Here is a 16,831-nt window from a genome sequence, read left to right as displayed (position 1 = left end):
CTGCTAAGCTAATTGGTTGAAAGAGATCGCCTTTCAACCAATAGGAAGTCTAAATGCACACAGACCAGTGGTCTGTCAAATGTAACCATTGGTGTATCTCACACCAACGTGAAACCCATTGTCGTAATCAAGTGGCTACATGTAGCCACTTGCGTGTAACCCCGTTACAGGTAGGACCTCGACCAGATCCATACAACTAATCCATACCACTCAGTGGATTACGTGCCACTCCACGCTCATCCTCATCAGGACAAACAGCAACCTCGTTGCTATCAAATTCTGACAAACCAATATCCAGGACCACGGCGCCTCGGCCTCGTGCTCGCGCCAGTAGCGCTAATTCTTCTCTGTAGCTTTGAGCTGGAAAGAAACAAACGCGATCGCACGTTCACGCCCATCGGTTTCTGCTTGTATTAAAGCACAACCAATTGCAAAATCGGAGGCGTCGCGGACGACGCGAAACGGACGTTTGGGGTCCGGTAGCGCAAGAATTGGCGCCTGTAACAGGCTCTCCTTCACAGCCTCAAGGCTTCGTCGTGGTCAACGTTCCAGCACCACGGTGCATCCTTCTAAGGAGATCCGACAATGTCCGCGCCATTTCCGCGTAGTTCGCGCTGTAGTTGTGCAAGTAATTGGTTAAGCCTAGCCCTGATCCCAAGTGGGGACGCAGTGTCAACTGACATACCGCACGTCAGTTGCCCACTCGCGAGCGCGACATCCAAACTTGGAGATAGCCAGCGCGGCGCGCTATTGCTCAGACTGGAGCAGGGTCGATCTTATGGACATCTCGACTCCACGGGTCCAGAGATGGAGATTCTCTCCATCCTTCCCCACAAAGACTTTCACGCTCACCAAGAGCGGTTTCGGTCTAGCAGACACGTCACGCGTCACCGACGCTGCCGCCGTTGCGGCGCTCATCTTTTTCCAGCCTGGCGGCCCCCGCCTCTGGAACTTGCGACGCAAGATGAGCCACGCCCTCCGGGCCAAGTAAAGACATGAGCTTGTTAAGCGCGTCCTGCAGCCCTGGGCGCAAAATCGCGAACACTGAGTGTTCCATCGTCGCAGAGGGTACAGTCAACCGACCCAGGTGCGGGATTTTCTGCAAGTACTACCAAGTCCAGCGGGCCGCCTTAGCTAAGCGTCAGAGGAAGACGTACGACTCAAAGAGTTCCTAAAACTAAGTTCCTGATCCGAAGGAAGCTTACAGCCCAAGAAACAGGGCTCAAATTTATTAAGAACACTAATAACTCTTATGCTTTAAACCCAGAAGTGTTTTATTTATTTTTATTGCGGCCAAACCGCTACCTATGTTTAACTATCTACCCAGACAACGCCTTGTCTGAGTTTTTAAACTCTTCGCTCCCTAGAGCACGTAGCAAAGCTACACACATGTCGTCTTGTGCATACGCTGTGCGTATTAAGTCAGGCACTGACGACGTTACGGTTGTGACATGGGCTAACTCGTAGTCCGACCTGCGCGACACCGCGTAGGCCACTACGTTAAGCGCCCCAGATCACCTCGAAGTTATCCTCGGTAAAGAATGAAAGCCATCTTGCCATTATCTGAGAGAGATGCGGCGACTGAGTTGCTGTGCGTAACGACGTATGATCAGTATAGATCACAAAAGGCTTGGAGTGTAGCAACTTGACTAAAGCATACTTCATCGCATGCAACTCTTTGTCATGAACTGGATAAGTAGCAAATGTCGCGCGAGTTCGCCTAATCAGGCGTACCATGTTCGGTCAAAGTTCCTTGCTACCCGGCAGGGTAAGAAGGAATTGCTGGGACATGTCCAAAAGTTGAGAACTCTGATTGCCGGGATGGAGGCAGACCCTATTCCGGAACTGGTCACTGTGACCGTGTTCATGGAGGGACTCCGCATGAGCGCAGCTCGAACGGAAGTATTCCGTGGACACCCTACCTCTTACGAGAAGGCGGTGGTTGAATGCCGAACATAACTTCAAGCTGGCTCGACCTGGTCGGTGAGCTAGTTGCGCGAGCTCTCCCAGCGTTCCGGAACCGATGGATCTCACCTATGCTGAAGGTGAAGAAGCAGAGCTTCTTGCTGAGGAACAGAGTGCCAGCATCCTCCGATGCTTTACGTGCAGAAGCACCAGGTACCTAAGGGCGAGTTAACTCTTCGAGCCATCGCCGAAAAACGGCAACTCCCCGCAGGCGCGGGGCGCCCTACTGGGGAAGAACTGGGTTCTGTTGTGCCTCGAGGAGGTAGAGGGCAACGGGGCTCAGCCTCGAAGAGAGCTGGGCTTTCTTATGAGAAGAGTGTGTGCAAGCCGGGCTTGCTAATCGTTCAAGTGAACGTGAAGGCTTTGTGAAGTCGTGGAGAGTCTTGATTTACTCGAAAGCAACTATGCCCGGCGCTCCACCCTGGAAGGGAGTCAGCTATAAGCTGAGGCACTGGAAGTGCGAACGCGAGATGAAATCTCATCCGTCTTGCGACGGGGACACTTGTTACTGTGTCGAAGGTCTCTACTTGTAGTGGAGCCTTGGTGAGTCATGAACGCACCTCTGCTAGGAAGCAGAAGTGGCTTCAATCCCTAAGTTGAAGCCATAAGGTAGCTTGAATGTGACTGGATCACATTCGTACAAGGTTGCTTGAATGTTTTTCTAGGCAGATTGGGACAACATTCACCCTTTTGGGCACACAAGAAAACAGTTTATTAGTTTCTGCGTCATTTTAGCATATAAATATTCGCTCTTAGGTTTCAAATAATTACAGATATATCCACAAACATGTTATTTGACAGGATCGTCGACGCTTTCCAGCGGAAAGTTAGGATATAAATATCCAGAGAACTAATGTATCTAATTAGTAAAAAAAAAGATATGAGACTGTAAATAAGAGTGATGTACATCACAAAAAAATACACACAATTATAGGGGGGGGGGGGGCTACAATCAAAAATATAAAAAGCCCTTTTTTAGTTATAGCCCATGGGAAGAACCCACGGGTTCTAAAAATACAAATAACAAGAACATTATTCCCGCCGGGATGGGGCTTGACTCCAACGGCACCATTCGCAGCCAAGATGGCAAGCGCCACCAAGAAGCGCGTGTCGTACTTCTACCATCGTACGTCCAGCTGTCCCTCCGCTCTCTCTACACGCATCCTTACACTAACCCACCATACTACGCCCTCCCTCTCACAGCCGAGGAAGGCCACTTCTACTATGGCCCGGGCCACCCCATGAAGCCGCACCGCATGAAATTGGCACACCACCTGGTGGTCAACTACGACCTGTACCGAAAGATGGACATCTTCGTACGTGGCAGACAGCCTCTGTATTCTACAAAAAGTGAGCTGACCTCGCTCTACTTTGTTCTACGTTTACAGGAGCCGCACATCGCGTCGGCCGAGGAGATCAAAGCCTTCCACGCACCCGACTACATTGATTTCCTGCAGAAAATCAGTCCCAGTAACCAGAAGGATCTGACCTCCGAGCTGCAAAAGTGTACGTGAGTATACCAGTAATCAGCGCTTGAAAGAGGGGACAAGGCTCATAATTATTTTATGCAGACAACTTGGGCGACCTGACCGACTGCCCTGTGTTCGACGGCATCTTCGACTTCTGTCAGATTTACTCGGGAGGAACGTTAGACGCTGTGAGCCGTTTGAACCACGGACAGTGCGATATTGCTATCAATTGGGCGGGAGGGCTGCATCATGCCAAAAAATCGGAGGGATCGGGTTTCTGCTACGTGAACGACATCGTGCTGGGCATCCTGGAGCTGCTGAAGTATCATCCACGCGTGCTGTATATTGATATTGACGTCCACCATGGAGACGGCGTGGAGGAAGCCTTCTACGTCACAGACCGAGTCATGACGGTGTCGTTCCACAAGTATGGAGACTTTTTCCCGGGCACAGGAGACATCAAGGTATGAACTGTGGCCAAACGAGTTTTGTTGTGGATAAAAACTCATTGAATGCTCGTTTACAGGATATTGGGACCAAGAATGGTAAATACTACGCTGTTAACTTCCCCTTGCTGAGCGGCATGAACGATGAGAGCTACGAGAGCGTGTTTAAACCGGTAATCCAGAAGGTTATGGAGACGTTCTGCCCGTCAGCTGTGGTACTACAGTGTGGTGCAGATTCGCTCACGGGTGACCGACTGGGCTGCTTCAACGTCACTACGAGAGGTATACTCACTATTATTTGGTACCATCGTTACGATTCATACTTACACTAATTAATTCTGCTACTAGGTCACGGTGAGTGCGTGAAATTTGTGAAAAGTTTCGGTCTGCCAATGCTCGTGCTGGGAGGAGGCGGCTACACAATCCGTAATGTATCGCGAGCATGGGCCTACGAGACGTCAATTCTGCTGGACGAAGAAGTGTCCAACAACATTCCGTACAATGACTACTTTGAGTTCTACGCACCGAATTTCAAGCTTCATCTGGAACCAGATCCGGACCTAGAAAACGCCAATTCCAAGGAGTATCTGGACGAGTGCAAGTATGTTAACAACCAGCCATGGTACCTTTGTCACCCTACTAACCTCGACATGTTTACCAGGCATAAAATCTTTGAGAACCTCCGAGCGTTAACCGGAGCTCCGAGCGTTCAGATGAATCAAGCGCCTCCTACACACATGCTGCGTGAGGAGGATGAAGATGCGGCGGACCCCGACTCGCGAACCGATAACGACGGAAAGCGGCAGCACGAGGCTGAATTCTATAGAGACGACAAGGATCAGCGAGGAAACGCGGACGACGGAGCAGATGCCAGTGCCAGTACAGCAAACGGTTCTGTTCAGGATGAAGGAAAGGACAACACGGCGCCGGATGTCATCCCAATGGATGTGGACTAGACAGCATGACCAGTGGGAACTTCAGCGACCTCGCTTGTTTTTTTCTTCTGTTTTATAAGATGATAACGATGGACCGAAGAACACTTCAAGTAGATTTTTGCTGCTGTTTCTTTATTTCGGTGGCTGCTGCTGGAGTTTGCGTTGCTTATCACGCTCAGCCTTCTCGATCTCAAAGCGTTTGAGATCCAGTCGCTGCAAGAACTCCTGCTTCTCAATGTACCCATCTTTAGTGTAGTGTGTGAGTTCGTCTTCGATGCCTTCCTTCTCCTTGAATTTGTCCCAGTCAAGCGACGATTTCTCCATTGTCGACACCTTTTTAGGCTCATCGAGTGATTCCAACACCTTATCCAGCCCTTTCTTCTCGGATTTAACAGTACCAGCACTCGTTGATACGTTGTATTGCTTTCCAGCGAATTTGACCACTCGCTCCACCTTTTGGTTGGATGCTGCGAACTTAGTTAAGTCTTTCCTGGACTTCTTAACGTCCACACTAAGTATGGGAAAAGAGAACTCGCGTAGTTTCCGCTTCTTCTTCTTGACGGCTGAGCGCTTAGGCTTGGTCTTCTTAGTCATCCCACTCAGTAACTTTGCTGTCTTGTTCGCTGCCGTCTTGGACACCGCAGTAGACGCATTAATGTCATCCCACAGTGCATCCAGGTGCGAGTCCGTTGTGACGCTTCCTTGCATATCTGCGGTATCATCCGCTTCAATGACGTCGCCGTCCTCTTCCTCGTCGGCTACGGATTGTGAAAACAGTTAATAGGTGCATAGAGCAGCGACTGCGAGTGAATACGGCGCACCTTCGGGGACGTAGTCGCCATCATCTTCGTCTGAGCTGCTCATGGTAAAGGTGTTTTTTACTTGTGTATTTTTGGTGTGGCAACACCACTACATTTTTTGTATGGGCATTTGTATGGGGAACGCGCGGTGCTGCAGGTCACGTGTGTATCCATCCTATGGCGAGGACATGCCTTGCTTGCTGTTGAAGCAAATGGCCACACCCAGAAGAATAAGCACCATGCCGGTGTAAGTGGCTACAGCGTTATAGCGGTGACATCGTCGAATAGCGTAGACAAGGCGGCAAGCAAAACAAATTGACGGTCAGTCAGATAGATGGAATCATGGCTCCAGCGAAGAAGGAGGTTCTTGCACGTACAGGCAGGGCGCTGAGGCTTCTCCCCAAGGAGACGACTTGTGATGGCCGTGAACACGAATGTCAGCGAGTTGCAAATGGGTACAGCATTCGAGATGTCTATCAAGCACCAGAGAATAAAAGTCAATACATGTACGTAACAAGGATAAAGCTTGTAGCAGCGCTGCTGGGAAGACGCACCTGCTGAGCCGAGCAGGTAGACGTAGACGACAGATCCACTCTGGTTCAGAGCGAAAGGCAACACAAACTATAACAAAAGACAACAAAACCCCGCAACTCTGTAAACTTCCCAGTAGGAATAAAAAAATCTATCTGCAACGACTCAAAGTCTCACCTGCCAGTTCCTCACCAGTCCCACAAGTTGCTTAGCGAATTCCCCGACGCTATTGTCCTTTCGAGTATAGATAACGTTGTCATCGCTTCCTAATTATTCCAGCACACCCGAAAACCACATTATCCGAGTAAACTCATCAGCAACTCTCTATCAAGCGCCTCATCAACTGGCCCAGTCCCTCACCTCGTTTAATAAGCGGGTTGGTACATCCCCAGAGCGCCCCTACAAACAGGAAGGACAGCAGAGTCGACACCGTCGAGCTCATGCTACTTAGATCTGCCACGTGTAACGTCCTTGTGCCAACCGGTTATTATCGGTTTATACAGCGCTGGGCATGACGCAGACGGGCAAGTGGCAGGTGCACTCGGACGACTATGGCAACATTTACTTCTACAACAGCATCACAGGCGAATCTGTGTGGGAATTACCCGACGAAGAACCCGAAGTTTCAGGTGAGACCGTCGACAATGCACACAAACCCATCGACATCGAGAAACCACGAGAACAGTACAGCGTCTACTCCGTCGCAGTTGGCGTGGCGGATGTCATGGTGAAAATTATCGAAAACATTGAGAAAAATGCCGAACAAGTGAAAAAAACAAAAGTTAAGCGGAAATTCATGTCACCCGTAGCGGAAAAGAGATTCTTGAAAAACGCAGCAAATGATGAGAAGAAGAAGAAACATCTTCATGATCGCACAGTCACAGCGTATACGAATATTTTGATACCAAAGATTGGCACTGGAGGTTCAGAGGAGAGTAAAAAGCCACGAGAAGTGGGGAGTTTATTTACTGCAGAGGAATCACGAAGATGGCAACAAGAACGTGAGTTAGAACGGGAAGTAAAACGACGAGCAGTGAGAAGAGTTCGAAGACAACACCATGCGAAAGTCGAGTCGTTGCAGAAGCACCAGCACATGTTGATTCAGTTTCGTTCCGATCTCATGAAGTATCTGCTTGGGAAGATTAAGTGCAGTACCGAGTTACAGAAGCAACGAATACTATTGCTTACGACGCCGCAGATGCTGGCGGAGATGAAGGAACGCAAAAGAGAAATGCAAATGAAACTTGAGCCGGAAATTGCCGAGAAAACGATGGCTGAGGAGAGACTCTCTGAGTTGAAATATGACAAGAATGTGCGCAATGTTTTCGATACAATAGATGAAGCTGGAACGGGCAAACTACACTTGCTTCAAATCCTGTTTGGAGTCTTTTCAAAAGAGTAAGTGTTCTTTTATGAGTGGTAGATTGAGTGTTTTCTTACTGGTTTGTCACTTTAGGAAACCACAAAAGTATGCCGCCAAAGTTCGAGGACTCGCTGAGCTTCTTGGCTCCCCAGAGTTGCAGCGATTCTTAGTTGATTTTGTGTCACAGGCTGACAAGAAGGATGCTATTGGTCCACATTTGATCACTGTAAGTGAGTTCCGAGAGTTTGTGAGTATTTTAGAGGAGGTGCTGGATCATTATGCTGGTGTTAAAGCAGCCGTTGAGGACGCCGAAAATGATATTGCAGCGATTATAGCAGCAGCGTCGTCCGGTGGAGTAAGTCTTGCTCAAGCAAGAATGGGGGCACTCTCAGCGAAGAAGATCGAACATGAACTTGCTGTCCTAAAAGAGCATGAGGCGCAGCTAGAAGCTGCTCGACAACGAGAAAAGAAGAAAAGTTTTGGTGCAGAACGTGAGAGTTTTGTGGCACCGAAAGAAGAATGGGAAAAAAACCATCACCATCGACTAATTCGACTGGAAGAGAGTTCTCCCGTGTATTGCTGTTTGTGTCGAAGGAGAAAATGGGAACTGTGGAGAAGGGAACAAGAGGAAATTGAGAGCGAATACCGCAGTCACTGGCCTACAATGCTAACGTTACGCGTGAAAGCTGAAGAGCTCCGCTTTGTTCAGGAGCGAGACGGAAAAAATGGCATTCCTATCGAAATAATTGAACCAGCTCGACAAGATAAGCAAGAACAAAACTCGAGTATTGTGGATACGAAGTACGAAATCGTTGGATTCGGAGAGCAAACAGATACCATTTTTATGGCTGTACGAGAAACCTTAGTTTCTCTCATTAGACTCGTTGAATCGATTGCCATTGAGGAGTCATCCGATAACGATAAACCTCGACGAAGGGCTCACAAGAAGAAAGCCACACGATCACCAAGAAAACATGCCAATGAACCGCCCACTTCTGAAGTGCCAGAGCGAGTGAAAGTGTTTGAAAATGAAGAGCAAGAGCGGAAATCAATGTACATCGAAGAGCGTCACATGGTGATCATGCTCGAGCGCAATCGACGGATCCTTGAGCGTCCACTGCTGCGTATTGAGGACGCTGCACATGACGCTTTCATTCGATTGGTTGAGCACTGCGTGAATCCGTCTGGATGTCTATTACGTCTTGAGTTTGAGCGTTGTTTATCTTTCACCCCACCTCATAAAATGGTTCTCGCAGCCAGGGACAATAGTGTGAAGTCCAAACGATTATCCAAACGCCTCGTTCTTCAAACAATTCCATGTCGGACAGAGAAAATGGCGGGCTATATTTTTTCTCAAGTAGCAAACATGCAGAAAACTCTACGAAGTCCCTTTGTAGCAGAGGTGGAGTCTGTGGATAAGCACATGTTTCAATTGTTCTCAGAATTGGGTCTACTCGTTGAATGCCGGCCAGTTGTATTCGTTGTAACAGAATACTTCGACTGCGGCAGTTGGTTGATTCATTACCAAAGACATTTCATTAACGAAAATGTCAAATATTCAGCAGTGGAGCAGCATTTACGGAACGTATTCCGAGAAGTTGCATCCGGGCTAGCAGCTATGCACAGTCTTGGTTTACTACATTTGAATGTCAACTTGGGGAATGTCTACATTGCCGGCAGCGCTGATAACTCTATCCACGTGAAAATCGGCGGATTATCAGCGTGGAAACACGACTTCGAAGCTGCCAATTTCCAAGATTCCAACATGCACGATTGTTTCAACTATAACTACGCACCACCCGAAGTCGTGAAAGAAGCTCAAATCACAGCAAAAGCTGACTCCTGGATGCTTGGTTGTGCATTATGCGAAGCTTTATTCATGTGGCAACGACAACAACTAATCCTATCGGCTCCAAACCAACCAGCACAAAGTACGCAATCGCTCATCTTCCACACCAAAAGCATCGGTGAACTTCTTCAAAAACTCCCCATCGCGACAAGCTCGTCCTTGAGATCACTCCTTCGGATGCTACTACAACCGAATCCAGCCCAAAGACCTCAAATGAGTCAAATTGTCGACCTACTCTGCAGAAGCAACACAATGTAGTGCTTATATTTTGAGAAATTAGTAGTTTTTCGATGGACGTCGGTTCCTGGCATCGTGTCCGTTGCAACGAGTCGTCGGTGCCAAGATATTGACGCAGCCCTCACTCTAGAAGGCATAAATCGAATCCTCTCGATGACCAAAGATCATGCACAGAAGCTGACGCTCAAGGAACTGTTCCAAGCAGCGCAGCAGGACGATTTCGAAGCAGTTCGGGACTATCTCCAGGTCGTTCTCCATGATGAGTCTGAATCCAACGCTCAGAGTTCGATCCAGTCGATCGTAGAGCCGAAAACCAACAACTCGTTACTGCACTATGCCTGTGATAATGGTAACGTGGACGCGTGCAAGTATTTGCTCATGTGCGAAGGCTTTGCCACAGCCTTTCTCAATGAGCCCAATGCCTTTGGACACACTCCTTTGTTCTACGCTGCGAGTAGTGGTAACCTCTCACTGGTCAAGTGGCTCGTCTCGAACGGAGCAGATATTGATACGGACTATAGTGATCGCGGTGATATTGAGCCTCGAGATGAAGATCTGGGGATATTTACACCATTACAGATCGCCAGCTTTAGAGGCCATGAAGACGTCGCGAACTTTCTTGTTGAGTGCAATGCTGAACTGTCCGGTACTCGGAGGAACAGTAAGACGCCGCTACATTTTGCCAGTGCCCAAAACCACCCAGCGATCGTCAAGTTATTGATCGAAGCAGGAGCTGATGTTCACGCCTGTGACGGTGACGGGAGAACGCCCGTGGACGTGGCTCATAGTGCTGTGTTGCCATTGTTACTCCCAGATGAATATGATGTACAGAATGAGGATAATGATCTAGAAACAGGCTCAGGAGATAATGACGATGACGACGAGTTTGAAGGAGATGACAAAACTAAAGGGGGAATGGAAAGTGTGAAAAGTGCCTTCGGAGCTGAAATAGCTAGAGCTTTTAGGAGTAAAGCGTGGAAGACCCGCGTCGCAGCGATCAATGATGCCAGTATGTGTTTCCAGAATGTTTTCAAAGGGAAGAAACTCGTGAAAATGTTTGATGGCGCATGTTTCATGATGGAAATCGCTCTCCAAGATGCTGTTTCACAAGTGGCTTCGAGCTGCTGTACGTCGCTGCTGAAGATTGCATTTAATGCGGTGATGAGTGACAAAGACTTCCATACTAAAGGGTTTCATGAGGAACGTCCAGTGCTTCAGCGTATTGCGACTGCGTTGCTGCTAAGAGGAGCAGGTTCGAATGAGAAAGACTCGAGCGAAGCCGTGTCATCACTGCTTTTCTTGATCTGTAAGAGCACAGATATCACGCGATATTTGACGCTACAGATTTCACAAATGATGATGTCGTCTACGACGCCACCGCTGTCTCCAAGTCAGAATAGTACCGAGCCGTCTGTATCCAACACGAACGTATCGCGGCGTCATCAGCTCGTGGCGATTAAGGTCCTTACCGCGATTACCAACCAGTATCGGTTGGACGAGAAGACTAGCGGGTTAAGCTTCGCTGACGCTCTGAAAATCAGTATGGTGGGGTTAGAAAATTCCAGTGTTCACGTACGAACAGCTTCGATCGATCTGTTGGTACAGTGCCTTGTAATTCGATGTGAAGAGTCTGGTAAGGATCGCATTTTTGTGATAAAAAATCCCGTTCCATTACTAACTTTTATTTTGTTGCAGGAATGAAGGGGACAACTGATGGGATTTATGAGCACACGAAGAATTGGTGTGAATCTCTGTTTAAACAACAGAACCAACAGTTAAAACCCTCTATTCAAGCCAAGATCAACACTGGACTGAAGAATGCTCTTCAAAAGAGTAAACGGTTGTCTAACAGAGCTGATGAGTCTTCAGACACGGATGGTCGGAATGGGATTGACAACAGTAATACTGCTGCTTTTGACATCCGCACAGCGATGCTCTCACCGCGTACTAAAGCCTCTCAACGAGAAGATGATCTACCGTACGCAGAGCCCATCCAAGGACAGAATAAAGACCTCGCAGGTGACATGCTGGCATGTTTTGGAGAAAAGGCGACGCGGTGTTTATTCTCAAATGCATGGGCTCCTCGAGTCGAGGCTTTGAGCTACTTGCAGTACTTGGTGGAGACGCGTCAACTCTCGTTTGCCAGTCAAAATGCATCCCGTCGAACTCTCGTAAGTGCGATGCAAACGACACTAATGCAGGCGCTTCAGGATCGCGTCAACTCGGTCTTTGAGGCTGGAGTTTCGCTGCTCATGGAGGTTAGTATCGCGTGCGAGGGTGCAGTGGCTTCTCCTACGGATGTGAACGTTGTACACGACTTGATACGTCCATTGATCCCTCGTCTACTGGTTAAACTCGGAGACTCCAAGAACCGACTACACGTTGCAACAGAAGATGCCTTGCTGCTGTTATCCCGACAGGCTTCTTGTATCGGTCCGGTATTTCTACTGGAAGAACTGATAGCATGCGACCGTAACTCGTCTCCACAAACACTATCAGCCACGTACTTGACCAACAAAATGGCTCTCGTGTCGAAGCTGATGCTGGAATTCGGTATCATCGAGAGCTCGGATGACGAAGGGCTGTTGCCGATTCGAAACATGCTGCAACTTGCACTACAAGTCTGTGAGCACAAGGACCAGAATGTGCGTCAGATGTCGCTGCAGATTGTGGCTGACACGATGCAAGTGGCTCGTAGTGCCGCGATGCCGTTTCTAGACGCTCTAGCTCGGTCTTCTCGCCAGAAACTCATCTCTAAACTGGTGGAAAGAGGCGTGATGGAGTCCGATATGCTCATGGATGAGGTGGATGACTTCGATATCCCCACCGAAACGGCTCGACCTGGTACTTCAGGGACGATTCGTCCGCCTACTGCCTCTGGATCGTCCACGAAACATCGACCAGTACTCACTAACCCTTCACTATCTGCAACTAGTTCTTCACAATCGAGCAGTGCAGCTCAGTCTCAATCTGTTCAGCTTCCTTATGGTACAGCATTAACCACTGAGCAGAGGAAAATGTTCTCTAACATCATTCAAGGCTTTGGAGAAGAACTGGTGCGTTGTCTACTGGACAAGGCGTGGGCTCAGCGTGAGGCTGCAATTCGAGAAGTCGAACGCCAAGTTTTGTGTTGTGCCAGCGGTCGAGTGGTTAATGACTCTGCTCTGCCAAAGACACTGGAGGCACTTGGGATGCTGGCTCAGATGCTCGAAATCGGCTTGAACGACACGGTCGCTCGTGTTTTCCAGTGCGCCTTGCGCTTGTTTCAAGTCATAGCTGCCGAGTTCTTGCCTTTGGTGTCTTCGGAGAATCAATATGTGGATGAAATCTTGGAGAATGTGGTGGGTCTGGTGCTACAGAAGCTGGGAGATACCAAGCAACGACTACGACAAGACTGCTTTACGCTGTTGCACTCAATGGCGTCTCTAACACACGTTGGCCACGCTCGGATGTGTAAAATGCTGGCTGAAAAGTACCAGCAGCTAACGTCTTCATCAAGCGCTGTAGCATCTTCTCCACTGGTTATCGGAGAGCTGTTGAGGTTGTTCACGATGCTAGTAAGAGAGGCGCCAGCGGGTGAGAACCACGAACAACCAGAGGTGTCACGTATCTTGGGTATCGTCATATCAGCATTGGAAAACAAACACGTTGATGTACGCAATGCTGCTATTACAACGTACGTGACCATCTATGAAGCCACAAATGGCGGCACGAACGATTCGTATGGCGAAGTGGATCTCAACAGCTTCTTAGCTGAGCTTAAGCCTTCGATCCGAGAGACTATCACACGTAGTGTGGTGCAGATAACCAAGACGCTTCCAAGTTCCATGAGTAGAGAGAACGACGATAGTAGCCGATCAGAGATTGAGAGCGGGAGGAAGCTGCAGAGAGTGCTGGGTGCCGATGCTCACAAGCTCCAGCAGATTTGTACTGCAGAAATCACTGAACTGCTTACGTCTCCGACTGATAGTCGTGTTCAACGGTGTCTTGGGGTTGATAAACTGGTGGATTATCTCGTAGATTCCTCTCCAGATATGGCATTCAAAGGCGCTTGGGAGACTTGCTGTCTTTTGGTCAAGCAGCTCACTCTGGACGCGGCACCTACTGTCTGCTTGGCTGCATTTGACTTGCTTCAACTACTCGTTGACCCTCCGACTCAAAATGCAAGCTATGCAATTCCATGGGGAGAGTGGGGAGTGCATCTCGTACTGGGTTCCACGATCCGTAGTGTTGTACAGCAAAGCGCTAGTGAGAATGTTCGGGTCCGCCTGAAAGTACGAGATATACTGCGTCTTGTGGCGGGTAAAAGTGCTGTAGGGAAGAATGCTGTCTGTAACGCTATCCTCAGTGCTCCAGAGCAAAGTGATATGAGTGGCAGTGCTGGAGAATCGATAGTAGCAAGGAAAATCGCTTTCACTAAGCTACGCTGGCAACTGACTCTGCGACTGGAACTTCTTTATGAATTTCTAGTTGTTATTGATAGCAGTGGAGAAGGAGCACTTTCAAGCTGGCGCAAACCAACCGGTCGAGGCGCAAAATCATCGTCAGAGCCACTAGGCTTGGAGAACGTTGTGCCATTCCTTGGATCGTGTATGACGCATCCGAGTCCAATGATAAAGACTGCGTCGATCAAAATCGTGCGATTCTTACGCTCTACAAGTGAAGAACAGTTCAGTTCTTTTATCCAAGCTAGCTGTTCAGCAGCTTTGCAGCGAAGACTCCAAGCTCTCATGGCTCAAGCGGCAAGAAACGACGACGAAGGCAACAATGCAGATCACTTCGACGCAGATAGAACGACCTGCGTACGTGGAAGTCGTGCCTCACATGTACGACGAGTTGCTGCGTTACGCCCTCCGCGGTCGGTTCCTGTTGAGGAGACGCAGATGATGGTAGATGTATTCCCGCCACCGAATTCAGCTCCCGGAATTAGTCGACGAATCGCTGGAGCCGACGACGATGACTCCATGAACGATGGAAGTCGCAAATCGAAGCAGCAGCCAATTTGGCTTGAAAAATCCGGTTCCAAGGGATTAAGCAGGAAAGCAGGTTCGATGTCCTTCGACGACGGTGAGCCGGAGGGACCCGTCTTGGTTGGTGGTGGAGTAGCTGGACTTATGAAAGCGAGGCGAAAGACCCCACTTCGTGGAAATAATGACGACGTGAAGGCCTAATAATCACAACTCCTGATTGCTTTCTTTGATTTTTTCATAAAAGTAAAAGGGTAGTGAAATATTTTATTTTTCTTTACTGTTGAAACGCAATCCGCAGCCACTGTCGGATTTCAAACTAAGAAAAATATGATCCATGCTTTGGTGGTTCGCTTAGCGCAGTGCCAATAGAGTGAAGTACCGTAACACACAGATCCATGCAACTAGAATCCTCTAAACCGCTGTGTTTAATACCGGTAGCTATTGCAAAGAAAATATGTGGTACTCAATACGACCAATAAAATCATATCGGTTTCAGTATTTAATTTTGAAGACGTCCTTCGCTTGTTTCAACAAATAGAATCCCTTGCTATTATTAATTTTAGTTTTCAAAAGACTCCGTTTAGACCATTGCTATGGATACAGATGAAAGATATATAAAAAAAGCTGATATACATGTAAACTCGAGATTATGTATCCGGCCTATCAGTGAATTTATATATAAAAATACATATGACCTGTTGGGGTCTGTGGTTCTGTTTTGCGGACGTAGCTCCGTATGACACTTGGTGCTGCATGTCAAGGTGTGGGTGCTGTCTCTGGAAACTAGGAGCTTGGCTGCTTGTATTTTTGCTTGTGTAGGTTTTTCCCACACAGTCGCGTATGTGGTTTTTAGCATGTGCCGTAGCGGATTGAGCGTAGAGTTGATTAGCCAATCTTGAATTTACTTCACATTCTTTGTTTGCAATACGTTGTTCTAGTGTTGCATCCAGAGTGATAACTCGTAAAAAAGCAAGCTTGGTGTAGAGCGTTCTGGCGGCTAACTCCTTGATTCCTTGGTGCACTACGTAGGCTGGGGTTTCGATTTGGCTGCGCCTATTTCGTTCGTGGGTGCATCCTGCCAGCACGAATGTCCATCCTCTTTCCTGCTGATGCCGGTATACTACCCATCCTCCCCTTATTTTTCCATCATTGTTCGCCTTGTTAAAGTCTGAGACCATTGCTACAGTGCTATCAAGCGAATCAGCTAGTAGTTCGATTTATACATAGTATGCGATGAGAAGCTCTGAAATCGTACTGTACAATATCCAGCGAATATCCATGGTGGTAAAGTGGCCTTTTATCTGCTTTTTATTTTCTCCCCCTATAAATGCTTTTAGAAACATATAAGACGCGACTTGACGCCGTCCGTCTGTCTTATCACACCTGAGGATCAGACTTGCAACTTAAACCGCCTCAAGTAGTGTCGCGGTCTACAGCTAGATGGTGGATTCGCCTTTCTCGCGGATTGCATTCAAAAAGTCTGCTCGCTGGAGACTCCGCGCACCACGTCCTAGTAGGACTCCTACCGAAGAGGCCATGAGGAGCAGACGTCGGTGTTCCACGTCTAGAATGGGACAAAAGTGAAGGGAATGTGGAGGTACCCCGTTGTGGACCGCCACTTAGGAGAGATTTGCGGACAGGTAAGGAGCTTCTTGGTCGTGGGGAGACCGTGGGGGTGAAGCTCAGTTGTGATTTTTCTTCTAAAGAGAGAAGAAATCAGAATACAACAAGTTACATTTGGATTTATCGTTAAAGTTCTCGTTCCTACGTCGGCATGCTACATATGTGGTGATGTGACAGTTGGCTTCTGGGAACAAGGGACTGATTGATGGGAGGTGACCCGATCCAGCTCTGAGACTCGTGGACGACGACGGCGCGTCAGGGACTACGTCATCATCTTGAAGATTACGTAATCATCGGAGTGGATCGATATGGTGCAATCATTTGGACATACGATCCACCTCCAAGGACTCGATCTACTGATGATACATTAACTTATTTGTACCCACGCTAAGTACCACGCAACCAGGCTACAGAGGGGATAGAAAGGACATCCAAAGGATGGGCAGAAAGTATTGGACAGCTAGGACTTAAAGAAATCACAGAGTGGAATTTTGCTGATCAGGAACAAATGTCTTCGGTTCAAGATTAGAAGCTGTAGCGGGAAGTACATTGGCCCATACAATAATCAAGTTAATTATACTAAGAACACGTGTCAGTCGCCGCAATTTGCAGCTTGGCCGGCCGATCGTCTCCACTCTCGCCC

The 16,831-nt window shown here is 48.3% G+C and overlaps 6 protein-coding genes across 6 annotated transcripts; 3 read left to right on the top strand and 3 right to left on the bottom strand.

The window, feature by feature from the left end:
* Positions 1–880: 880 nt before the first annotated feature.
* PPTG_20835 (hypothetical protein) lies at positions 881–2,517 on the bottom strand (the record flags this gene model as incomplete). Its single annotated transcript, XM_008893034.1, has 4 exons — positions 881–1,108; positions 1,443–1,495; positions 1,930–2,122; positions 2,431–2,517. The coding sequence occupies 4 exons, from the start codon at positions 2,515–2,517 to the stop codon at positions 881–883; spliced, it is 561 nt and encodes a 186-aa protein (XP_008891282.1).
* Positions 2,518–2,927: 410 nt separating this feature from the next.
* PPTG_01052 (hypothetical protein) lies at positions 2,928–5,129 on the top strand. The gene is made up of 7 exons (XM_008892649.1): positions 2,928–3,091; positions 3,169–3,281; positions 3,354–3,471; positions 3,537–3,898; positions 3,961–4,162; positions 4,229–4,481; positions 4,542–5,129. Exons 1-7 carry the CDS (start codon positions 3,049–3,051, stop codon positions 4,834–4,836), a joined length of 1,386 nt encoding a protein of 461 aa, XP_008890897.1. The 5' UTR covers positions 2,928–3,048; the 3' UTR covers positions 4,837–5,129.
* On the bottom strand, positions 4,948–5,679 carry PPTG_01051 (hypothetical protein; the record flags this gene model as incomplete). The annotated part of the gene is made up of 2 exons (XM_008892648.1): positions 4,948–5,573; positions 5,637–5,679. 2 exons carry the CDS (start codon positions 5,677–5,679, stop codon positions 4,948–4,950), a joined length of 669 nt encoding a protein of 222 aa, XP_008890896.1.
* A 111-nt stretch (positions 5,680–5,790) lies between these two features.
* PPTG_01050 (hypothetical protein) lies at positions 5,791–6,588 on the bottom strand (the record flags this gene model as incomplete). The annotated part of the gene is made up of 5 exons (XM_008892647.1): positions 5,791–5,870; positions 5,993–6,088; positions 6,170–6,236; positions 6,324–6,412; positions 6,507–6,588. 5 exons carry the CDS (start codon positions 6,586–6,588, stop codon positions 5,791–5,793), a joined length of 414 nt encoding a protein of 137 aa, XP_008890895.1.
* Positions 6,589–6,657: 69 nt separating this feature from the next.
* On the top strand, positions 6,658–14,766 carry PPTG_20834 (AGC/PKC protein kinase; the record flags this gene model as incomplete). Its single annotated transcript, XM_008893033.1, has 5 exons — positions 6,658–7,544; positions 7,603–8,320; positions 8,417–9,575; positions 9,726–11,228; positions 11,291–14,766. The coding sequence occupies 5 exons, from the start codon at positions 6,658–6,660 to the stop codon at positions 14,764–14,766; spliced, it is 7,743 nt and encodes a 2,580-aa protein (XP_008891281.1).
* Positions 14,767–16,005: 1,239 nt separating this feature from the next.
* PPTG_20833 (hypothetical protein) lies at positions 16,006–16,478 on the top strand (the record flags this gene model as incomplete). The annotated part of the gene is made up of 2 exons (XM_008893032.1): positions 16,006–16,118; positions 16,415–16,478. 2 exons carry the CDS (start codon positions 16,006–16,008, stop codon positions 16,476–16,478), a joined length of 177 nt encoding a protein of 58 aa, XP_008891280.1.
* Between the last annotated feature and the right edge of the window lie 353 nt (positions 16,479–16,831).

The sequence above is a fragment of the Phytophthora parasitica genome (genome assembly GCF_000247585.1).
Source record: "Phytophthora parasitica INRA-310 unplaced genomic scaffold supercont2.1, whole genome shotgun sequence".
Lineage (NCBI taxonomy): Eukaryota > Oomycota > Peronosporomycetes > Peronosporales > Peronosporaceae > Phytophthora > Phytophthora nicotianae.
Note: the sequence above shows the minus strand (reverse complement) of the source record. Positions and strands in the feature narration are given on the sequence as shown.

Coding starts and splice junctions, on each gene's coding strand:
- PPTG_01052 (XM_008892649.1), top strand. CDS start 3,049: ATGGCAAGCGCCACCAAGAAGCGCGTGTCGTACTTCTACCATC. Junction 3,899..3,960: donor CGGGCACAGGAGACATCAAG/GTATGAACTGTG, acceptor GCTCGTTTACAG/GATATTGGGACCAAGAATGG. Junction 4,482..4,541: donor GAGTATCTGGACGAGTGCAA/GTATGTTAACAA, acceptor CATGTTTACCAG/GCATAAAATCTTTGAGAACC.